This window comes from Amblyraja radiata, chromosome 9 (genome assembly GCF_010909765.2).
Source record: "Amblyraja radiata isolate CabotCenter1 chromosome 9, sAmbRad1.1.pri, whole genome shotgun sequence".
Lineage (NCBI taxonomy): Eukaryota > Metazoa > Chordata > Chondrichthyes > Rajiformes > Rajidae > Amblyraja > Amblyraja radiata.
The window spans coordinates 32,062,359-32,087,825 of NC_045964.1; the positions used below are offsets into that span (position 1 = coordinate 32,062,359).

At 40.0% G+C, this 25,467-nt stretch overlaps 1 protein-coding gene across 6 annotated transcripts in view; it reads right to left on the reverse strand.

Moving 5' to 3' along the window:
* The window catches only part of hectd1 (HECT domain E3 ubiquitin protein ligase 1), an 85,189-nt gene that overhangs the window by 14,918 nt on the left and 44,804 nt on the right, over positions 1-25,467 (reverse strand). For 3 of the 6 annotated variants that reach the window (XM_033027005.1, XM_033027009.1, XM_033027003.1), the window contains 19 exons: positions 24,743-24,913; positions 22,314-22,536; positions 20,584-20,847; positions 20,386-20,462; positions 18,796-18,942; positions 17,211-17,357; positions 16,490-16,584; positions 16,308-16,413; positions 15,718-15,852; positions 15,465-15,604; positions 14,705-15,028; positions 11,472-11,638; positions 9,993-10,169; positions 6,346-7,188; positions 4,633-4,854; positions 3,629-3,762; positions 3,264-3,420; positions 2,374-2,596; positions 102-159 (listed from right to left, as the gene is read on the reverse strand). In XM_033027005.1, the coding sequence (XP_032882896.1) occupies positions 102-159; positions 2,374-2,596; positions 3,264-3,420; positions 3,629-3,762; positions 4,633-4,854; positions 6,346-7,188; positions 9,993-10,169; positions 11,472-11,638; positions 14,705-15,028; positions 15,465-15,604; positions 15,718-15,852; positions 16,308-16,413; positions 16,490-16,584; positions 17,211-17,357; positions 18,796-18,942; positions 20,386-20,462; positions 20,584-20,847; positions 22,314-22,536; positions 24,743-24,913 (3,810 nt within the window). The remainder of the gene's footprint in view (positions 1-101; positions 160-2,373; positions 2,597-3,263; positions 3,421-3,628; positions 3,763-4,632; positions 4,855-6,345; positions 7,189-9,992; positions 10,170-11,471; positions 11,639-14,704; positions 15,029-15,464; positions 15,605-15,717; positions 15,853-16,307; positions 16,414-16,489; positions 16,585-17,210; positions 17,358-18,795; positions 18,943-20,385; positions 20,463-20,583; positions 20,848-22,313; positions 22,537-24,742; positions 24,914-25,467) is intronic. The other 3 variants (XM_033027007.1, XM_033027006.1, XM_033027004.1) reach the window with 3 other exon arrangements.

Consider the following 25,467-nt stretch of genomic DNA (forward strand, 5'->3'; position numbering starts at 1 on the left):
TCAGTTTAAAACAGTAAACACATCTTAGTTTAGCCTGTTATTCTTTGCAGCAAAACAAAATCTACTGACAATAGTGGAACACGAATAGAAACACAACTTACCATCTTTCCACTTTCCACTCTCTCTTTATCAGAATCTTTCATCTCTCTGTACATAATCCTGGAAATAATCACACAATCATTCATCATAGTGTTACAAACACAAAAAGATAGTAAGAGGTTATTTTCACCATTATGTATGTATAAAAGATCTACTCGGTCAAATGCCATCTTTCACCATGAACTCGGTATCTCTGCCAACCACAGCTCTTCAAATATACACCTAAGTAACAACTTTAAAACATCAGGGCTTCTGCCTCAATCAATCCCTCATGAGAGAGCCAGATCCTTACCACACTCAGGTTATAATTTATCTATCTCTGATCTTTCTATCCATTTAAAGCCGTACACACTGGGTTTTGACCCTCCGCCAAGTAAAAAAGATCCTTCTTATTTAAGGGCAGAGCTGCCAAATTTTGTCAGAGCATATCAGTATTCTAGTACCTGAAAATCAGTATTTTGCTGAGGAAATCAGTATTTTTACCGTGCCATAAGAGTACAAGAATGCATAACTTTGTTCCCAATTGGCATGTCTTCTACGCACCTTACTTGACAGTGCATTCATTGCCATCTCTTTGTATGCTTCTGTTTGAATAGCTGCTTCCTGCTTTTAGCACCAGATGATGATGTCGAAGGCATTTTGGAAGCCTCCCTCTCTCTCCCTCCTTCTTCTCTCTCTCTCCCTCTCTCCACCTTTCCCTCCCACCTCCCTCTCTTCCTCCCTCCTTTTTTTCTCCCTACCTCTCTTATTTCCATCCTCCCTCTCTCCCTCCTCTCCCTCTCTCCATCCTCTCCCTCTCTCCACCCCTCCCTCTCCCCACCCTTCCCTCTCTCCCCCTTGAGCCCACCCACCATTCTGTAAAATCAAGGTCAATCCCAATGTAACTGCAATCCCATTGGTAACCTTTCACCACTAGGCTTATCCATAATTCTACCACTGCCTGAAAAATAATCAAAGGCTCAACTACCACTGAGAAAGAGAATTGCAAAGACTCATTGTTATATGAGAATTTTCCTGAACAGTCTGTGACCCATAGCGCATATCTGTAAAGCCCATAGCGCTCCAGCTGGTAGAGCTATTTTTAGAACCCGTAGCGCTGTAGCCGACAGGCTCTTCATTTAAATTCCCATGCGATAAACTAACAGCGCTCTGTTTAAACCTGGAGCGGGACAGGCAGCGACTCTGGAGAGAAGGAATGGGTGACGTTTCTGGTCGAGACCCTTCTTGAGACTGAACTGAACTCCGTATTTAAAATCCATATTTAACAACACAAAATCGTACATCCATATTCTAATTGCATTTCCGTACAAAAAACGGAAAATCCGTACTACTTTGCAGCTCTGTAAGGGCCATCATTGCAAACAGGTCCCGTTTTCACAGACATCTATAACTCACAAAATACACAAAAACATCCCCCCACGGTATTGCAATGTATGGCATTAAAAGCACATGAGGTGACAAGACAGACAAATTATCAACTATGGAGGGGTGTGTGTGTGTGTGTGTGCGCGTGCGTGCGTGCGTGCGTGTGTGCGCGCGTGCATGTGTGCGTGTGTGCGTGTGTGGCCGGAGGGCCCTCCCCTGCAACTGCGCGTTGAGGGGACGGGACCCAACAGGTCCCCCTTGGTCTAGTAAGAATTAATGTATTATGTACATTGGATTTTTTAATATCCATAATATTGTGGGAGCTCGTTAATATATACGATGCCCATAAACCAGGAGTGGTAACTCAGGGATGGCCTGTACTCCATCCATGCCCTTCTTGCAATCAGATCTTCCCTCAATCTCTGCTGTTGCAAAGGAAACAAAGCTTGTTTATTCGATCTATCCATTTTTTTAAATTAAAGAGATGAACATTTTATGTAATTTTCATAGTTGACAATAACAAAATACAGCAACATATTCATGTCCAACTGAGAAGTTTAGGAAAACTAACACACCAAGCCAAACTTGTGGAAACCACCATTATTCATTTCACACTCAAACACCACTCGAAAAGTTATTAGAATTTAATAAGCATAGGGCTGCAAAGAGCATCCCAAAGAACCCACTTGCAGGTTTACATAGAGGCCTTGCTTGCACTGACTGTACTGCCATCAAACTTTTAGAGATCAATTATTGCTTTGTCCTAAAACAATTCTAAAATGGTAGCAAGAATTTTGAATATAAAATTCAAGAGCAAATAACACATTTTAGATAAACTCATAATTAATCATTTTAGGACTTCCAATGAAACAAGTTTGAGAAATAAAACATCATGACACGTTCACTTACGTGTACGTTGGTTCCCAAATGCGCCTAAGTTTATCGGATTTTATATTTCCATTGCAGGAGAACTGCAAAAGTTTCTGTACATAACAGAAAATGGTTGCTCTGTAGTTTGAGAGTGGCAACTCCACTTCACGAGAGGTTCCCAACCCTGCTACCTTAAGAGTGAGTGCCAATCGTGGCGAAGGAGCACACTCCACTTCCTCCAGAAGCTCAGATCGTGGAGTTCCTATATGTTTAAAAAAAATCAAATTCAATTCCCTAGGTTTTTGGTGAAAGACAGATCCAGAATGATTATGCAAAATCAATACACTGCTTGCTTTGAGAAAAATATTGCAGGAAAACCAAATTGTCATCTTTGTCTTTATAGCAACATTTCATGTCTCATTATGTTTAGTTTTGGTGACACAGCATGGAAACAAGCCCTTTGGCCCACTGAGCTCACGCTGACCATAGATCACCCATTCACACCAGTTCCTAGCCAATCCTCTACAAACTCGAGGCCGATTAACCCGAAAACATGCACATCTCTGAGATGTGGGAGGAAAGCAGAGCACCCGGAGGAAACCCACGTGGTCACAGGTCGAGACCCTTCTTCAGAGTGAGAGTCAGGGGAGAGGAACCGAGAGATGAAAAGATACGTAAAACAAATGAATGAAAGATATGCAAAAAGACAGATCAAAGCCACTCAGGTTGAAGAAGGACCTCGATCCGAAACGCCACCCATTCCTTCGTTCCTGAGATGCTGCCTGTCCCGCTGAGTTACTCTAACATTTTGTGTCTATCTTCTTCAAAATAAGTCTCAATTGGTTTGACATATGGGAGAATGCATCATTAACACAAATGAAAGATCTTCAAATTCCACCAGTTTATTTTTATTTGTTGAATAAATGTACCTGGGGGTGGGATCTCCAGGTCAGTTGTTTGCTGTACATTTGTACGGCCAGGGCGTGGATCGAAAGCAGGTACTAAGGCAGAGAACTGCCTTTTTAGAACAAAATCATCATCCCATGTTCTACGACGCCCTCCTTTAGTTTCATATTCCTCTTCTTCCTGCATTCCAGGGATAAAATCAAGGAAATCAAGGTGATTTTATTCTTAAAAGCACAATAAACTCTAAACTTAATAGAATACAAGACATCAAGCAAAGGCAATAACCAGCACTATGATTTCAATTAGTTAAAAAATATTTTTGGTCTTAATATGAACACACTGCAAGAAATAAAAGACACTCAATTTAAATATCATCTGCAAAACATACCATTACTTCTTCATATTCTTGATCTTCTTGATTGTCATCCTCATTTTCATCATCTTCCTCATCTGGTTCAGGCAAATCTTCATCATCTTCCAGTTCTGCTAGTAAAGTACTAGCTCGGCAGCTGTCCAGAAAATCTATACCACATCATAAAAATCATTGGTTTGAAATAGTCTACAATCAGTCCAAAATTAATCTTATGTAGAAAACAAAATCAATATCCCCAATAAATATGAAACATATTCACATGACAATTGCTGAATAATTTAGGTTAAGATTGTGGAGAACTAAATATTTTTAACTTCAAGCTACAAACATGAGTCAAATTGGTACAGCTTTATGAATCATCTGATTTACTGAGTTATAAAAACTCAATTCTCTCTATACACTGTCAAAGTTGGCAGATAAACTTATGAGATGGTGGGTGTGTGAAGGGACACATGGAAAAATAGCATTCATGATGCTATCAAAATGACAAATAAGACATCCAAATTTGACCAAAAGGAGAAATTGCAGTTTACTTTCACGTTTGACATATTGTTCAGTGGGACCACACTGATACCATTCTGACATGAAGAAAGAGTTTAAAGTCTTGGACAGGAGGATGAGGAATTTCAAAGCAGTGTTGGATCAAAGGGGAAGAAGATGCAATTAGAACCATAATGGCCAATGGAGTTGTATCTTAAACGTATGCTTTGTCAGCTACAAGGATACTGTGGTCAAGGGAGGGTGATCTAGTGGAGTAACCAGGTTTTATTCCCCACAGGTGGACCCCCCAATACAGAGGCTGCATGCAGGGAAGGCGACCAGGTCTGCGTGCTTCATGTGCTGATATATTAGTACTAATGGAACAATCATATCAATGAACACGATTAATGATAGATTATTTAATGATAATGCCTGCACAAATGGAAAGATTGAAAATAAATTTGATTATATACAGATCATGTTCAACAAAATGAACACTGAAATATAACAATCATTCTCTCAATCAGAAAATAACTCACCATATAAAGAAAATTCTGCCTCTTGACCAGTATCACTTTCGCTGGAAGTGGATGTCAGGCTGGTTGTCAAAGTATTACTAAGTGACTGACCAACAGTCAAACCTGTGGTTGCTGTGGCTACATTGTTGCTGCTGGTGACGCTGGAAGTAGACATGGTGACAGTCGATGTGGTACCGGTAGTTGTAAGATTTGGGAAACTTTGGGCACCCATAAGAGGAGATGCTGTAACATTCAGGAAGTAAAATACTGGATCACTGGCATCTCACAAAAATACAAATTCCTATCCATGAAAATCAACAGCTATATAAAAACAAATCAGTATTAATAAAACTCTAATATATGTTTGCAAAGTACTGGAAATCAAGATGAAAGTAAATTGTCTGAAGGATCCCGACCCGAAACATCACCTATTCATGTTCTCCAGAAAAGCTGCTGACTTACTCCAGCACTATGTGTCCCTTTGTGCTTGAAGTTTGTGCCATCTAACAAATCAAGGATTAGCTGATACGTAAAAAATAAGCAAACCATAAAATGAGTATTCAGTGCTTTTAACCTAATTATTTACAATTTTACTTACCTGATGCATCGAGTATTGTTAATACTATTGCTGGATATTAAAAAGTAATCTCAAAAAAGGCGATGTAATTGCAAAGGGAAGCACGGTGAAAGTGAACTACAGCCATTTCTAGTTGCTAGCACATCTCATTAAAATTATTTTAAAGTGGCTTTTTAAACAGGAATGTTCAAGGAAGAAAGTAGATAACGGGATGATAACTTTCTACAGTACAGAAACAGGACCTGCAGTTCAAGTCTTCACCAATCATCACTAAGCTCTTGTTTTCACTAATCCTACACTAAATCCCCCTTTACTCTCCCCACATTCTTTTATGGCGTTTCCCCTCCTCAAGATTCTACCATCGATCTATATACACAGGGCTACTTAAAGTGGTTAATAACGCAACCAACAAGCAGCTTTATAGGACTTTGGTGAGGCTGCATTTGGAGTATTGTGTGCAATTCTGGTCGCCTCAATACAGGAAGGATGTGGAGGATTTGAAAAGGGTGCAAACAAGGTTTACCAGAATGCTCTGAATACCAGAATAGGGAGTATTAGCTAAAGGGAGAGGTTGGAAAGACTTGGATTGTTTTCTCTAGAATGCCAAAGGTTGTGGGGAGACAATAAAATTATATAAAATTATGAGGGGCATAGATAGGGTAGACAATCAAATTCCCAGGATGAAAAAAATAAAATACTAGAGGGCATAACCTTAAAGTGAGAGGGGCAAAGATTAAAGGAGATCTGCAGGATTATTCTCTTTAAAACACAGAGGGTGGCGAGTGCCTGGAACACACTACTGGGGTTGGTGGTTGAAGGTGGTTGTAAGTGGCATTTAAAAACTTTTCGATGGGTGTATATATCACTAAAGCAGTGATGCATTCAATAAATCGCACAACTATGCTGCCCATGGATTCAGTTAAGAAATCAGTTTCCAAGGTCGGGAGTTCTCAAAACTTAAACCCAAACTCTCAATGAGATGATGCCAACAGGTTAGGAAGGACGTTGGCATAAAACTGTGTATCAATGAAACAAAATCATAACTGTGAAAATTCCTCAAGGTAGAAAACATTGAAAAATTAGCAGTTTCTCAATGCATTATTTTGCAGCATATTAAATTCTACGTCAATGCAAAAATAGAAAAATAAATGACTTACTTGCAGTACTCATTACGTTTCGTCCCAAGGTGTTAGTGTTGTTATCACTGCTACTGCGGCTTAAATTCATGTTGTTGGTGGCATTGGTGCGTGCAATGTTTGCAACCCGCCGTACAAAGGACTCCATAAGACTGGAGGCTTCCCGCGAGGATAGATTAGGTACACTGGCACTTGAGCTCATGGGCGCTCCAGCAGCCAACAGGGAGCTCACTGAAAGTCTATTACTGGCTGAAGAGCTCAGAGGCCGTTGCGATGCTACTTCTTTGTTTGACGACTCGGCTACCAAACTCACATCGGGGGAGCTCACACTAACAATACCCATTGATATTGCTCCCGATTCTCCAGAGTTACGCATTGAAGCCTCGGGACCAGACTTCCTGTCTGCATTTTCACTCGCTGTGTCTGCAGTCAAGGTGCTGGTACTGGCACTCGATGTCGATCCTGCTCCACCCTGGGGCAAAATATCAGAAGCAGAAATCACAACAATGGGTTCATGACTGTCTGTACCAGTCCCTGTAGTCTGTTCCAATACGCTTTCAGATCTGCGATCCATTTTAGATGAACTCAAGCTTATATCGCTGCTACTAGCCACGCTACACACAGAACTGCTGCTTCCTTTTCGACTGGAGGAGCCCGGTGCAGTGGCCACCATCTTGTCTGGGCAGTTGTTTTTCACCAAGCTGCTCCATGCCTGCGCGGTGCCTGAAACAGTGGATGAAACAGGTTTGGGTGATGGCGCTGAATCAGGGTCGTACCCTGGTGCAAGCTTGAGGTCAAACTTTCCTTCTGCGCCCATACGGTAAGAGTTAGAGCCACCAGCATCCCAGGTGACATCAATCCAGCCTGGAAAGGGACAGGAGTTTATCAGACCCAGCAGAAAGCAGACAGCAGCAATATGGACAGCAGCTTCACCCAGTGGGACCAGACTATTACATACATAGAGAGCAGTTTACCATTACTTCATTTGAAATAGCCACATCATTTTAAATAGAATAACTATGTTTAATAGTAAACCACACTTACTCTCCAATGTATGAAGTTGAGATAAATTACATGAAGATTTCTTGCCAAGGGCATATCATTATATTCAACTAGTAGCCTCATTAAGCACAAAATGTTCTGTGCATTTTACGCAACTATGATTTACAGTTTATCAGATTACAGATGTCACTGCAGTTTAATGTACATATTGGAATTTATAATAAAACTGCAGTCTGGTCCCAGTGATGTAACATGAGGAGGAAAATTGAGGAACAGAGAGATAAAGAAATGTTTTGCAAATGCCAAGCCAAAAGCAACATAGAAAAGTGTAGTACCCGGCAGAAAATCTAACTTTATGCATACAATGAATCTTGATGCACCGTTAAACAGTTACACTGTTGAATTATAACTTAGTTAAATAAAGTAATTCTTAAAGAACTGTTATGTTTTGAGACAATAATTTAACGCACATCCAAATGGTAGCATCGCACCTGGTAACTAGCGCATGTCTGTTAGTTTCAACTCAACAAGTACAAATTAAAACTGTTTTCTGTTGGCTATGGAATAGGTTTAAGTAGCCTTCATTCCGTTTCTATTGGACATCAGGCTGAAACATTGAACTGAACCTAATTCAGTAGCATTTAGCGTTCCTTTGAGATAGATTGCAGAATTACTTATTTGGCCTGGGGCCAAAGTACAATGCTGAGAAAGAACTGAGGCATCTTCATACTATACCTGAACTGTGTGTGTTCTTGTGTTTGATGCTTACATGCTAAAAGCATGCACATGGAGATGTCCTGCTCCCTGGTATCAACATGTTTTACATTCAGAATCACAGAATTGCAAGCAGAGACCAACCTAATCCCCTTTCTCATATCACTTGCTGTGTTAGCTCGAATAATGATGTACATGCGTGATTTTCCAAACAATTCCATTGAAAAATCTCAATTCACGTCTTTGTTGTTCATTTTGAAGATACACCCTTACCATTTAGCCAAAAAATTCAATTAAGTTGGTCAATCATTACCCATCCGATAGATTTATCCTGACTGGCATAAATAGCACGTTTTAATGTTGGCCAAGAACCCCAACTCTGGCCAAGAACCCCAACTGTCTGAAAAGATGAGAAATTTCTGACAAAACCCTTTCCACAATGACAACATAAGCAAATTAAAATTATAACTGGTGTCTCTGAAACTTAAACACTTCTTGAAAACGTGGTCGTATTCCAGTTATGGTTTATGCACGTCTTCCTCATTGCTCCTGCAATTCACCCCCACTTTATTAACCAAAATGGAAACTTTTATCATCCTAAATATTTTCTCTCTCTCTCAGCAACAAATTCAATTACCCAAAACCAGCCTATTAATTCCAAAAGGTCACGAAGCTGAACAAAACAGATCCATGACACTGGAAATCTTGGCATCAAATGACAACCCCCAAAAAAATGCAGTCAGAAAGCCTCTAATAAATAAACTAGCCAAATGGGTTTAATATTACTGGCTGGACTATGGTGCCTTCCTCACCTTGGTGCCATTGTGTTATGTTGTGTCGTGGACTTCTGTGTTTGTGCTTTTTTTTTAAATTCTATTTTATTTTTAATATGGTTTATTATTTATTATTTACTTATTTTTATGATACTGACTGTAAAGGGAAATTCATTTCGTTGTCTCTAATTGAGACAATGACAATAAATTTGAATACAATACAATACAATACAATACAATATTAGTTTTGATACTTGCTTTTCAACAAGCCAGCTGACAGGGTCCGTATACAGTGGAGAATGAAAGAATAATAACTTAATGCATAACAAGGAACTGCAGTTGCTGGTTTATACTGGAGAAAGATACAAAATGCTGGAGTAACTCGAGGGACATCACCTATTCCTTTTGTACAGAAATACTGCGCCTGACCTGCTCAGTTACTCCAGCACTGTGTGTTTATCTTGAGTAATAACCTAATACCAGTAGGCTAAAAGAAATGAACTCTAGACATTAAAAAAACTGTAATAAAATAGAAAATATTGGAAATATTCTGCAGGTAATGTAGCATCTGTGGAGAGGGATGTTTCAATTCAAAATTAATTGACCATCAAATGAAATGCTACATAACCTGCCCATTATAACCACAATTTCTGTTCTGGTTTCTTAATGTTAATGATCCCAGATGTTAATGAACACAGATAATTTGTTTTCAGCAGGCTTGTATTGTGATTTGAGGCATACATTAATTAAAGTTGCATCTAAATATTTAGTTTGTATTCAATTAATCGATCAAAATGAAATCAGTCAAAAAGGCAGCACAATTTTTCTTCTATATAATGCATGACATTTATGACACTTTTCATGTATATCGCAAATGTTATAATTGCATATTAATAAAGCTATTAATAATTCAGGTGGGAATGAATATTGCAACTAGTAATATCAATTTAATTACAAAAGAGCAAGATCATGAAATCTCATGTTAGAGTAGATACAAGTCAGACCAAGAGCACTGGATTTACATTTTACATCAACCTGTTCTTGCTTTACTCAAACAACAATAACTCCAAAAATGGTGAAGCCATGTTTTTAAATTAGCATTCGCTGTACATGAGTTAGCACTCCTTTTTAACACCACATTCAGTGCTGCAAGGATAGAAACAAATCTTACTAGTTTACCATTATGCAGTTCTCCTGTGATAGTGCCCTCGCCTGGTGGGTTGCCATCCTGATCTCTCCATTTCCAATCAATGCCTCTCACTACACGTGCTCCTGGGACCATATACTTCAGAACCTGGGAACGCACTAGGCGCCTCTGCCTCCTTAGGTTGGCTTCCGCTTCCTTAGCTGCTTTACCTAATATGAAAACAAACTTAAAATTGCAGTACTCCTCCTTTGGAGATGGAGATACAGAGAAAGAGATAGAGAGGGATACAGAGAGAGAGAGAGAGAGAGAGAGAGAACGAGATAGAGAGGGATACAGAGAGAGAGGGGGAGAGGGAGAGGGAGAGAGGGAGAGAGAGACTCACAGAGAGAGACAGAGAGAGAGAGATGGAGAGAGAGAGAGAGACAGAGAGAGAGAGAGACAGAGAGAGAGACAGAGACAGAGAGAGAGAGACAGAGAGACAGAGAGAGAGACACAGAGAGAGAGAGAGAGAGAGAGAGAGAGAGAGAGAGAGAGAGAGAGAGAGAGAGAGAGAGAGAGAGAGAGAGACAGACAGACAGAGAGAGAGACAGACAGACAGAGACAGACAGACAGACAGACAGACAGACAGAGAGAGACAGACAGACAGAGAGAGAGAGAGGGACACAGGGAGAGAGGGACAGGGAGAGAGGGACAGAGAGAGGGACAGAGAGAGAGAGGGACAGAGAGATAGAGGGACAGAGAGATAGAGGGACAGAGAGAGAGAGAGAGAGAGACAAAGAGAGAGATAGAGAGAGGGACAGAGAGAGGGACAGAGAGAGGGACAGAGAGATGGATAGAGAGAGGGACAGAGAGGCACAGAGACAGAGAGAGAAACAGAGAGAGAGAGACAGACAGAGAGAGACAGAGAAGGAGAGAGGGACGGAGAGAGAGAGCGAGGCAGAGGGAGAGAATCATAGTCATATAGCATGGAAACAGACCCTTTTGGCCCAACTTGCCCACACCAACCAACATGCCCCATCTACACTAGCCCCACCAGCCTGTGTTTTGCCCATATCCCTCTAAACCTATTTTATCCATGTACCTGTCCAAATGTTTTTTAATTGTTGTACCTGCCTCCTCTGACAGCTCATTCCATAAACCTAACACCCTTTGTGTAAAAAGGTTAGAGAAATAGAGAGAGCGTGAGAAATATGGACAGAGAGAAAGAGATACAGACAGAGAAAGGAGAGAGAGAGAGAGAGAGAGACAAAGAAGGGGAGAGAGAATTCAATTAATAATACATTTTCTCTAAATTATATACAGCATTTGGATTATGATCACTTAAGAGCAAAGACATTGAGTTATGATTTTTTTTAACGTTTAATTGTCTATTAATCTTTAGGATTCTGTCCCAGTTTTGATTAAGTGAATTAGAGGAGAAAATGAGTTTGAAAATACCAGTGTTAATTTAGCAAATTTAAACCAGTATCTAAAACCATTATTTTCTTTTTCTTTTTTAATTACTTTCTTACCAAGTTGGTCTTCACACACACCGGACACTGTCCCGTATAATTCAAAACCAGACAGGGAAAGGTAATGGGTCTGTCCACTAGCATTTTTACCCATCTGCTTGATGCGAATATGTCGCCACCCTTGTTTCTCATCCTTTGGAAGATCTAGCGGCCACGTTGCTGTGGAACTAAAGAATAATTTTTAGTGTGCATTCAAACTTATTCAACCAGCCGAAACCTTAACGACAACTCTTTACAAATAATAATCTTTCAATCACATTTTGAATCTAAATGTCCACTGCAAATTCACATCAGTCATCCAACCAGTGCTTCCACACCTCAAAAAAAATTCCCTTCAATAGAATCCCAAATTTCCTGGAATTGAATGGTATTTCCTGAAATTCCCCGACTGTGCATATGTGACTGCCGGCCCACTGTGCATTTGTGACTGCCGGCCCACTGTGCATGTGTGACTGCCGGCCCACTGTGCATGTGTGACTGCCGGCCCACTGCGCACGCATGCGTGGGGAGACTGCGTCATTTTGCATCCCTACCGCGCCACCGCTGACATTTTCAATTGTGACGCGGCTGACGGGCCTCCCCCAACTGCACAGGTGCAGAGGGCTCTAAATATACTTTTATTTCCCCCAAATCACCCCGCGGGCTGGATTGGGCCCCTTCGCGGGCCGGATGCGGACATTTCCCGAAATTATTTCATTTCTGTAAAATTACCCGAAGACAACCAAAATGTCCTGAATTTCGGGTAATTTCTTTCAAAGTGGAAACACTGCATCCAAGTGGCAAAAATAAAGTCAAAGTGACCTTCTCTCCCACCTACTTGTCCTTCACTTTGTTCTCTCCCCACTCTTCCAGGCCTCACACCCCACTCCTCCAGCCTTCTTCCCCCCCCCCCCGACTAAGGCTTCTCAATTAAGGGAATTATATAACATACGTTTGTAAATTATAATATGGAAACTTGAGAAAATAGATGTACTTTGATTTCATGCTGGAAATCAATTGGGACAGATTGCTATTAGAAAATGTCAGTCTCCAGCTTGCTGAAATCACAAACAAATTACATTGTATTGTAAATGGTAGGAAGCTAGGGATATTAAGAAAATCATAAACTACCAGTAAGACAGTTTGCCAAAATAATTGTCAAGTTGCAGGAATTAAAAACTTGAGAATTGTGGTTATAAAGCACAAATGGAAACAATGGAAGTTAGAGTGGAAGCAATGATTGTAGGTTTTGCAATAAAGGCCCACAAACAGAAGACACTTATTTAATAAATAAGTTATTTAATACCCAGGAAGGTGGAGAATAGTGGAGTGCACCAACATAATCAATGAAGCAAAGTCAAGATTCAACAATAGATAGGTAAAAGGAAAATAGACAATAGACAATAGGTGCAGGAGTAGGCCATTCGGCCCCTCGAGCCAGCACCGCCATTCAATGTGATCATGGCTGATTATCCACAATCAGTACCCCATTTCTGCCTTCTCCCCATATCCCTTGACCGCTATCTTTAAGAGATCTGTCTAGCAGGTTCTCTCATCCTTCTAAATTCCAGTGTATACAAGCCCAGCCGCTCCATTCTATCAACATATGACAGTCCCGCCATCCCGGGAATTAACCTGGTGAACCTACGCTGCACTCACTGAATAGCAAGAATGTCCTTCCACAAATTGCGAGACCAAAACTGCACACAATACTCCAGGTGTGGTCTCACTAGGGCCCTATACAACTGCAGAAGGACCTCTTTGCTCCTAAATTCAACTCCTCTTGTTATTAAGGCCAACATGCCATTTGCTTTCTTCACTGCCTGCTGTACCTGCATGCTTACTTTCAGTGACTGATGAACAAGGACCCCCCAGATCCCGTTGTACTTCCCCTTTTCCCCAACTTGACTCCATTTAGATAATAATCTGCCTTCCTGTTTTTGCCACCAAATCGGATCTCACATTTATCCTCATTAAACTGCATCTGCCCACTCACCCAACCTGTCCAAGTCACCCTGCATTCTCATAGCATCCTCTTCATCGTTCACACTGCCACCCAGCTTTGTGTCACCTGCAAATTTGCTAATGTTACTTTTAATCCCTTCATCTAAATCATTAATGTATATTGTTAATGTATATTGTAAATAGTCTGAAGAAAGGTCTCGACCCGAAACGTCACCTATTCCTTCACCTATAGATACTGCCTCACCCACTGAGTTTCTCCAGCATTTTTGTCTACACGTAAATCGCTACGGTGCCCCACCAGTCACTGCCAGCCATTCTGAAAGGGACCCGTTAATCCCTACTTTTGTTTCCTGTCTGCCAACCAATTTTCTATCCATGTCAGCACCCTACCCCCAATACCAAGTGCTCTAATTTTTGCCCACTAATCTCCTATGTGGGACCTTATCAAATGCTTTCTGAAAGTCCAGGTACACTACATCCATTGGCTCTCCCTTATCCATTTTCCTAGTTACATCTTAAAAAAATTCCAGAAGATTAGTCAAGCATGATTCCCCTTCGTAAATCCATGCTGACTCGGACCGATCCTGTTACTGCTATCCAAATGTGCCGCTATTTCATCTTTTATAATTTACTCCAGCATCTTCCCCAACACCGATGTCAGGCTAACTGGTCTATAATTCAGTTTTCTCTCTCCCGCCTTTCTTAAAAAGTGGGATAACATTAACTACTCTCCAATCCACAGGAACAGACCCTGAATCTATAGAACTTTGGGAAATGGTCACCAATGCGTCTACAATTTCCGGACCCACTTCCTTAAGTACTCTGGGATCCAGACCATCTAAATCATTGGTGATTTATCTGCCTTCAGTCCCATCAGTCAACCCAACACCATTTCCTGTCCAAAGTGAATTTTCTTCAGTTCCTCCGTCACCCTAGATCCTCTGGCCACTAGTACATCGGGGAGATTGTTTGTGTCCTCCTTAGTGAAGATGGATCCAAAGTACCTGTTCAACTTGTCTGCCATTTCCTTGTTCCCCATAATAAATTCACCTTTTTCAGTCTTCAATGATCCAACTTTGGTCCTAACTAATTTTTTTCCTGATTGTAGCCCTGATAAGATATATCAGGACTACAATTAGCATGGAAAACAAATAATATTGAAAGTTGAGATGATTCACTTCTCTATTTTTATTTTAATGTCATTCCTTAAAATTTGTAAATGGAAATGTCACAATGCACATGACTTATATATTGCTATTGGTTACTTGCCCCCAATTTTGGTGACTCACCCTGGCTCATTCAAGCTGCAGTCATCCACATGGGTATACAGGGTTGTCCAGTTTTGTCCATCTTTGGATACTTGAAAAACCCAATTCCTCAGAGCAGACCGACCATAACCACGTGCATGTCGCAAAGTGTAGGCTGAAGGTATCACCCAAAGCCCAAGGTCAATGGCAAACCAAGCATTCTTATCATCATTCGTGTGACAATTAAGGGCTGAGCTGTCACGGCTTAAAATGTCTTCCAATCGCCCGTATGGCAAATTCCTGCCTTCTGAGGATGTCACAACTACCAAGCCATAAGCTGCAGGATTCACCCACTCGTACGCTGTTCTGAAATGCAATATTGGATATAATGATGAAGAAACAAGGAATGGCAGATGCTGGTTTACAAAAAATGGACACAAAGTGCTGGAGTAACGCAGCACATCAAGCAGCATCTCTGGAGAACATGGATAGGGACTTTTCTTCAGACTCAACCAAAACATTACGATTCCACATTCTCCAGAAATGCTGCCTGTCCCGCTGATAACACAAATATGAAGGAAGTCTTAGACTTCGGTAGGTATCAGTTAACTTTAAACCCTGGTGCAAATCATGTGGAAGACCTCAAGGAGTTCCAAGATGACTCAAATCAGAAATGACTACTGCACACAAGAATATTCACTTGTTCAACTTTGGTACAACCATCATAAATAACCACCAACCTTTACCAAAATATATCTACAACTCATCATCAAAATATTTAAATAGTAGTTTTGAATCTTACTTTGCATTTGTCCCAATCCAGTATATTATTCCATTTTCATCAAAATTATGTTGGTGTCGGAAAAAGAATGTCTGTCCTTCACGCAATTTACGTACAAATACAAAAGTCGATCTGTCAAAGTCGTACCACTGTTTTGCCACCTGAACCAAAAAAAGCTACAATTTGTAACATGCACTTAAATATCACTCAATCTTCCATAAATGTATGAAATTTAAACTGTTCATTGTTGGAAATGTTTCATCACTTTGTTTACCATTTTAAGAAGATACTGCTCTAAGGATTCGACTGTAGCCAAAGGTTCCATTTTGAGCATTCTTCCAGTTCTATCTATCAAAGATGTTTCCCCAGGAGCTCGTTCTAACCTAAACCTTAGCCTTCTTGTAAGTATCTTGAAAGGAGGAAAAACAGTCTGTAAATAGATTGGTAGAATTTCATCTGAATCTCAGTTATCTACAATAACTTTTAAAAATATATTTAAAGTACATGATTTATTTTAACAACAATCACCAAGACAAATGTGAGATGGCAGACAATTGGGAAAAGTGCTGAGTGGGGAAATCAATTTTTTAATGGTTACATGCTGCTTTAACTTCTTCATTATGTTTTTATCAAGCTACTTTACATTAAGAACATGTCCTGCAACATAGGACAGGTTTGCACAGAATAAAGCTAACAAAATAATTTCTCAGTATTACAAATAGAGCTGAACAATGTCACTATATATAAAGTAAAAATATACAGAGCAATAGATAGCAAATTATTACATCTACCAACTAACTAAATGAACTCATAACCACAGGAAAAGAAGATCAAACCATGAACATCAAGCAATAGCCTTCATACCTGCAAATTGTACGAGGAACCAGGGGTATCATACAAATGAAGAGGAAGCCTCTCAATTGATTCCAACACTGCTATCAGCTTTCGAACCAGAGCAACAGCTGGACGACTATGAAGAAATACATCTGTTAAAAAGCTGAAAATGTTAAAAAATAAATTTAAAAATGCAAGATAACACGACATACCTTTCTTCATCTTCATTTTCACTGAATGCAGTTTTGAAGACATTTATTCGTTCAATTAGTTGGCTACAATCTTGTTTCACATCCAAGTCCATATTCTACATCACAGGAGAAAATTAGTTAATACTAGACCAAGGGAGGGGGGTGTGGGGGCGGGAGGAAGGGATAACTTTATGGCTTTGCAATTTTGGTCCTTCTCTTGCTCAGAGCATATTTCAGAACTATGTGCATTGAAGTCTCGGTGGTTTCTGAGCTGTTGTCAGGAATGTGAAGTTGGAGAAGGACCTTGAATAACTTTATCAGCAGCTGGTCTGTAAGTGGGATTTAATTCCTTTACCACGGTGTTGAGAGTTGGCCATATTACTTTTAAAGCATATTTGGTTCGCGATGGGAAGTGGGATGGAGGGAGGAGCGGTGAGGAGGGAGCACCGCACTGCGGGAGGGAGGGATGGCCGTTGAGGAGGGGGAGGAGGGGAGAGGGGAAATAAAGCACAAATTTTGCAGGTAAGCCGATTTCGGACTCCAGGGGGTAAATCTCTACCGGAATATGTAAAAATGTTACCGTTACCGCGTCGTTTTTTCGAGAACACATAAACAAATAAATACACAAATACACACACACATCCAAGATCAGAGTTTTATAATTATAATAAGGATATATATAGATTCCAAACGACACAGGTCAGAAAAGAAACAAGTATTCTTTTGCAAAAATCATACTAACATTATTGAGGACAGTAAGTAGTGCTTGCACCAAACCACTGCTGCACATCTCATAAGGTGAAATTGTGTTTTCATCCTTCAATAGTACAATCAAATTCTCCAGAGCTGTTTTCATCAAATCTCTCCATGTCGCCTCTCCATCCACACCCTGCAACATAAAACAGAACTTATTTGAAAGAGTAAGCAATGCAACACAACAATTGGAACATCCAATTCTGTAATCTTCACTAAATGAGTACCATTTTGGAAATATCATCTCGAGTATTAATGACTTCCAAGATTTCGATTGAATCAATCTCCCCACAATTATAAAAGATACAGCAAATTCCTGTGAAAAACTTACAAATGGAGCTTGAGAGCGGAAATTAACTTCAAAATTCACAGAAACATCTGATGTTTGTGACAATGATCACTGGTTGATTGTCAGAGAGAGGTATGTGTACGCATGCACTCTCCTTTATATGTACCCATGTGTGAGGAGTGCAAAAGCCTGCATGCTGCTCCAGCAACTGAATATTGCGGCAGCTTAGTTCACTATATAAGTAGCAACTCTGTAAACGTATTTACTGAAAGAAGGACGAGGCACAGAACACATGGGTGCAATGAAGTTGGCCAAAAGAGAAATATCGCATGCACTTGCTGCGCTGTTGCAGAAGCAGACCTATACAGCAGTGAGCAGGTAACCATTACTCACTTACTCTGCAGTCGAGTTCTATTTGAGTTCTGATCAACGGTCTCCGACTTGAAACATTGGCTCTGTTTCTCCTCTCACAAATGTGGCCTAACCTGCTGAGCATTTCCAGCATTTTCTGTTTCAGCAGTTAACTATGCCAAGGCAGTAACTTAACGTGGCCTAGCTATGCTTTCTAAATGGGCAACAATTCACAGAGCATCACCACCTCTATGGACTTCAGGCACCATAACTTCATTTTAAAATAAAGCTTCACAAACACCCTTGCAAGCCTTTGCTTTACTGTTTAAGTTCTCGCACAGTAACTAATCCAGCTGTTGCTACACATCAGTTTACCTCGTTGCAATCAGTGGTCAATCCCACATTCATCAAATGCGGTTTCATTCATCTCTGATGTAAATATCAAGCTTATTGTCCTTTACACACAGGTTTGGTGACATGCACGTACAATGAAAATACTGCTTGTAGTACGATCACAGTGCATATACTCAGGCAAGACAAAAAAATAAATTAAATGTAAGTTACACAAATTCTACAAGATAGTGAAAGGGAAGAAGAAAAAGACAAAGACATTAAAAAAAGAACAACGCAAAGCTAATTAAAAAACAAGTCTATGGTAGTGCAGAAAGCAATTAGTAGTGATCCCTTGCCAAGGTAGGATTAGGATAGTGCAGGTCGATTCAAGAACCTGATAGTTGCAAGTAGCTAATCCTGAATGTTGTAGTGCTTCAGAGAAAGGTGTCAATAACATGGATTGGAGGTGGAAAAGCCCACATCGTTAAATTCAGGTTCCTCATCCTATGACCTCCCACAACACCTCCTTTTGCATGGGACAGATAACATAGCTCCTCGATGTTCCTTTTCACAGATACACATGTTGTTTTTTTACACCTACCTGTCTGTTAGCATGAAGCTCCCAAGCCGACTCAAGCTGCGTAGCAATGTTTCGCAGTGTGACCACCACTCCTCGAGGCATACTTTCTACAGCCTTAAAATGATCATCATACAAGTCTCTGGCCATGGTTCGTACCTGCAAATAAAACTATTTTATGTTTTCAGAGAAAGTAATTGTGGTTCCCTGCTCTGAATAACTTTATCTCAATTGTTAGTGACTACAACATTTGTTAACCAACTGTGCTTTGGATACCCATTCTTGTTGGATCTGCTCTAAGTTTACCCATAGAAGTGAAGAATTTCTGTAGTGCACTATGACTAGACCTGGCACTTCATTATTATTTTTTTTAAACAGGTTCTGCCTCTCAAGTATAGGACATATGTTAGATTAGGAGAGAAAATCAGAAATAGTTTCAAAAATTTATAACTACGCAAAAGATTCTATTATCTAGTGCAGCAATTTTAATTGGATGGAGACAACATGTTGGAGAATCTATTTATCAAGCACCCAAAGGAAAAACTCATGAAATTTAATGATTCATTACTGAAAATATTTTGTAATGGGTACTATCTCTCATACCACTTATGCTGTATGAAATTGTAACGGTTTAGTTTTTTTCTTTCAACTGTGCCGCAAAATGCATTCGAAAAAAGCCAAGTAGCGCATATTGAACATAAGCTTCTTACAACATCCTGAAGAATTCAATAGTATTAAATATTTTGAGTTCAGTAACTCAACTCTCAAAATACAATGCATTGAAAAAATTCTCATGAGAAACGTATTAAGTAGACACCAGTGAAGAAAAGGTTTCATGGAGCTTTCATATTCTCCAATGATAAACTGCAAGTTCATGCGCAGATATGATAGTCAATGTAAGCAAATAGATTGGCTCACATTTGTCAACCTAGTGGGGGAAGGTGCCTTAAGGAATAATATAAAAATAAAAACAAATGGTTCTCCATTACTAGATTCTTCTAACCAATTTCATTATCCCACATGGTAAACCAGAGTCAATCTGCATAATTCTAAAAACGATTGGGGAAAAAAGGGCACAATAAAATGCTCGAGTAATTCAGCGGGTCAGGCAGCATCTCTGGAGAACATGAATAGGCGACGCTTCGGGTCGAGACACTTTTCAGACTCCTTAGAGAGGGGGAGCAGTGAGTTAGGGTCTCACAGAACTCCCGTTAGAGGAGGAAAACTCCTTCAAAGTAGGCATACCTTGAGGAGATTTCGCAGTTAAAATGTAGAAAATCCATCAATTGCGTTGCTGAATACGTACCCATTCATTCCACAATAAACTAGTTTTGACCTTACTGTGTGCTGCAATGCACTCATGTCAGGCACACTGCAGACATTCACCCCCAGTTTCTAATCCTCAATTACAGCAAGCGAACAGCCAAACCTTGTGATAATTCTACAATTCTAGTACATTGAAATATAATCTTCCCATCAACGACTCAACACTATTTGCTTTATTATCCAAGGCTTAACATCAAGAGGCTAAGAGCAAATTATAAACTTTGATGTTAACATGTATATAAAATCTATTTTACTAGAAAAGTATTTAACTCCCCGAGAATAACTCACTTTTTGCTTAGTTTTCTCTAGTTTTGATTTCAGCTTTCTTCCTCTTTTGCCAGTCCAGCCAGCAACAAATTCTGATCCTGCAATCCAAGAAACTAATTAAATCCAAAATATGCTTGCTTCAGGAAAAAATATTTTGTGAGCACAATGACTTGAAATAGTACCACAAAAAAAAAAGAAAGAGTTTAAGTGCACCCTTACCGAGTGATGTCTCTGCAGTAAATGAATGTTTTGTCCCTCGATTTGACTCGAACACAAATCCAGGCAGATCCTCTTTCAATATAGTGGCCTGTTGACCATCAGAATTGTGTATTGCAATTTCCCCTTCTTTCAAACAAGTAAGAGACCAGTTGCCTACTGTAAGCTTTGTTTGCCCCGGTGCAGTGAGAATTGGTTGGCTACTCGTAGCTGGTTTGACTTGACTTCGCGCTCGTTGCAACTTTTCCAGGAACTCACTTCTGCTTTCTATCAATATAGAGACAAAATTAATTTACATACCTATTGCAAGTTACAAAGAAAAAATTATTGTTTTAGAACAAGTCTGGTAATCAAAACCAAATATTATTCTATAGATTCTTCCAGCAAAGACAACCCAACATACAATGATATTTTCCACTGGCACTTGGCTCAAGGTGGGCAAATAAACCATTTGGTGCATTTTCAGGATTAAAAAAAAATCACTAAACAATCAATCAAGCCAAGTTAAAACGCGTCAAAGTTTTTAAAATACTCTTCGAAAGAGTGGAAAGACATCCTTACACCCAAAATTATATGCAATTGCAGGGGTTAGAGATCTATAAAATCACGAAGAGCAGAGGTAAGATAGATTGTCACAATCTTTTTTGCATGATAGTGTAGTCTAAAACTAGAGGACATAGGTTGAAGGTGAGAGGGGAAAGATTTATAGGAGACCCGATGGGCACCTTTTTCCACACAGTGGATGGTAGATTGATGGAATAAGCTGCTGGTGGAAATGATAGAGGCAAGTACAATTACAACATTTAAAACATTACAACATTTATGGGCAGCACAGTGGCGCAGCGGTACAGTTACTGCCTTACAGCGCCGGAGACCCGGGTTCGATCCTGACTATGGATGCTGTCTGTACGGAGTTTGTACGCTCTCCCTGTGACCGCATAGGTTTTCTCCGAGATCTTCGGTTTCCTCCCACACTCCAAAGACGCACAGGTTTGTAGATAAATTGGCTTGGTAAATGTAAAAATTGTCCCTAGTGGGTGTAGGATAGTGTTAATATGCGGGGATCTCTGGTCAGGGCGAACCTAGTGGGCTGAAGGGCCTGTTCCTCGCTGTATCTCTAAACTAAACTAAAAAGACATTAGGGTAGGTAGATGAATAGAAATATTTGGAAGGATATTGGCCAAATGCAGGCTTATGGGACTAGCTCAGGAAGACAGTGGTCGGCATGGGTGAGTTGGGCCGAAGGACTTGTCACGGTACTGCATAATATTATGACTTTCAAATTCAGGACTTCATCCAGACACTTTCCCACAGAAAGGGCAAGAAAAATAAAATTCACTTCTTGCTGCAAAGATTGAAGGCTTTTTGATTGCATATACACACACACACACAAACAGTGTCAATGTTTCTTAGGGAGTCAATGATATGCTAGGATACCCTTTGAATAACAATAATCCTTTCACATTTTACCACATTTAAACGTAAACATTTAGCATTTCTATGACATGAGCCTCAAGCAAGAATAATTCTATGCAAGTGCTTCTCCAACAGCTTTTTCTTTCTTCCCCAATCCTACAAACAGTTTGGTCAAAAAAAACCAACACACACTTCCAGTGCCAAAATCAACAGCAGAAACAAGGTCTGATTTATGGCTTACTTAACCTACATGGATCAGCACAATACCATTTGATGCACCTGCACATTTCAAAATGTATTGGTCAAACATACGTTACCTGAGCTGTCTGAACCACCTTCTGGGCTTCCACTTGAATACATAGTAGCTAATTTCCCATCCAAGATGAATCGAAACCATCCATTACTGCCATTCGACAACTCTAAGGCAGCTGCATCACTCCAGATGTATAAACAATCCCTTCCCCTGATGACAGACCAATCCCTCCAATGGTATGGCCTGCCCTGCTGCATTTCTTTGGCATCTTCTTGAGGCTCATCATCCTGAATAGAAAACATAGTTAGCTAAAAGAACACAACAGACCTCCTGCCCTGAGACCACTTCCACCATGGAACCAGGTGGAAAAATCCCACTGGAAGCCCAGATCTCAGCTCATTCGCAAAGTCCAACACGGCAGAATGCAATACTGAGCTTCTCCGTTCCCAAGTGTTCTGAGAGGAAGACTCATGAAGACTCGCGAGTACTAAAAGGTAGAAGTTTTAGACATTTGAACACGTACACCCAAAATTATCATTCAAGGTCTGGTTTTGAAAATTAAACGCTAGACCAAAAATAGTGCCTCACACACATAAACATGTATAATTAAAGACAATTAAACAAATCTAACTCAAATAGATAGGGTAGACAGTCAGAAACCTTTTCCTCCGGGGTGGAAATATTCAACACTAGGGGGCATAGGGGGACAAGATATTGGAGATATGCGGTGCAATCGTTTTACACAGACAGTGGTGGGGGACTGTAACACATTGCCAGTGATGGTAGTGGAGGCAGATATGATACTCGCAATTAAGAGGCTTTTAGATGGCACACGGAAAAGCAGGGAATAGAGGGATATGGTTCATGTACAGGCAGGTCTCCCATTCACTTGAATGGGATTGCTGTATTTACATTGATTGAACTTAATACATTCTCAAGCAGTTTGAGAAATCGGTAGATGCTGAATCAGTTCATTAGCACAGGTTTCCCTCAGCTGCCATCCTGTTAATGGCCACACTACACCTTCCTCTTGGGTAATGCCCTTAAACTGGTTTTATCTGCAGACCTCTGCAAATAAATAAATAGTCCTTTACAAAAATAGCAGCCCCACTGAATATTCATTTCATTGCATCCAGACATTTTGTTCTTTAAACAGCCCTTGATATTAAAAAAAACTGTCAAATTGCCCATTCAGTTACCACTTGCCACATTTTAAATACGTTTGTCTACTCTTTTTCTTTGGTCTAATACCAAGCTTCATTATATTGTCCTCGAGGTATGACATTGTTCACATCTTTACCATTCATTGCTGGGCTTTCAAGTACCCAATGTCAATGAAAGTAAGGCATGAAGGCACAAGAGACTGTAGATGTTGGAATCTGTTGCAAAAGAAGGGGAGCTGCCGGATGACCTCAGCACATCAGCCATCATCTGTTCAGGGAAATGGATAGTTTACCTTTCAGGTCAAGACCCTTCATCATGAAAAATAAGGCAAACCAACCTCCCTGTTATCACCAACTAAACAGTGGACCTGACCTCCCATCGAACTATCTTTAGTTGGACAATACCTTGCACTAAATCTTATACCCTTTATCCTGTATCTGTACACTGTGGACAGCTTGATTGTAATTATGTAGTCTTTCCGCTGACTGGATAGCACACAACAAAGCGCTTTTCACTGTACCTCGGTACGTGGGACAATAATGGTCAAAATGATATTACTTTTTAATATCAGGTCAAAAGGTTTGGTGAACAACTGTAGTTTCCTCATCTTGCTCAATATCAAAACTTGTCAATGGAGTTTTCAGTTATCCAATATTGTTTTTGAATTTCCAAATTAGAAAATAAGTCACCCCACTGAGGGATGCTGAGTGTAGGTTGAGCGGATTTTTCAAATCAACCGCTCGGCCAAATAATGAACACTACATTAAAAAAAACAGCCTCTTCATCTACAGCACTATTCCTACTCCAGATGGAAAGTGTCCCAGAATCCAAATGTATGGCAATATAAAAAGATGAGTGGTATAAAAAGATATTATTTATCTTATTATATTTACACATTATATGGTGGAGTGAATTCAAGGCTTCAATTCTGATTTCAATATGTACGGAGCTATGCGAGTTTATAACCTTAGCTCAGGAGGAGGATCATTTCATATGCAACATTTATGGAATTAAGCAACTTTCGATCAACCTCTAGCCAAATAATGAACACCCACAACAAATTTCATGGCCTTGAAAAGTTACCAGAAATTATATTCATGGTGTTCCAAGTCAGACATTACTTGCATGCAGAAACAAAGAACAGCAGATGCTGGTTTACACCAAAGATAGACACAAAATGCTAGTGCAACTCAGCAAGTCAGGCAGCATGATGCACTGTCTATCTTACATTACTTACATGCATTTTAACTGTTTGCTCGGAATTGTTAAACTGCAATTGTAAGCTGGTTTTCTGTATGAAAATCTATCAAATAAAATAAAGATGATCACCTTATCAGGCTTGCAATCCTCTTCATTTTCATCATCTGAAGATGGCCCTGCCAAGGTGGACACTTTATTGATTACACCAAGCCTCGCAAGTTGATCCAGAAATAGGTCACCTCCTTTGTCTACAAGATCTCTAATGATCTGCAGAGCTAGCAAATGGCCGTCATCATCATCCTAAAACACAAACATCACACTGCTGTATCATCAATGAAACTTTGTTGTTAAGAGATCAATTTATGTTTCGTATGTATATTTTTCATTGCGGACATGGCAAAAAAATCACCAACTATTCAGCTGGTGAAGATAAAGGCTCTACTTCAACAACCTAAAAGACTTAAAAACTGGAAGATTATCACAACAAAAGGAAGATTTTCATGCATTAAATTTCACCTACCCAGGGGGTAAATTTGTTGATTCTGGATTTGTACATATTTTTTCTCATTGACTGACTGTGTTTGGTTCTGGTTAAGAAGGAACTGCAGATGTTGGAGCAATCGAAGGTAGACAAAAATGCTGGATAAACTCAGCAGGTGAGGCAGCATCTATGGAGCGAAGGAATGGGTGACGTTTAGGGTCGAGACCCTTCTGTTGGGTTCTGGTATCTGTTCATCATCAGTTGTTCATAAATAAGTGAAATAACATTGTATGTGCTATCAAAGTTGCCAGGGGTAAACGGGCGAAAAAGATTGGGAACCCCTGGTTTAAGGGATCCGGGCCAAACGTGGGCA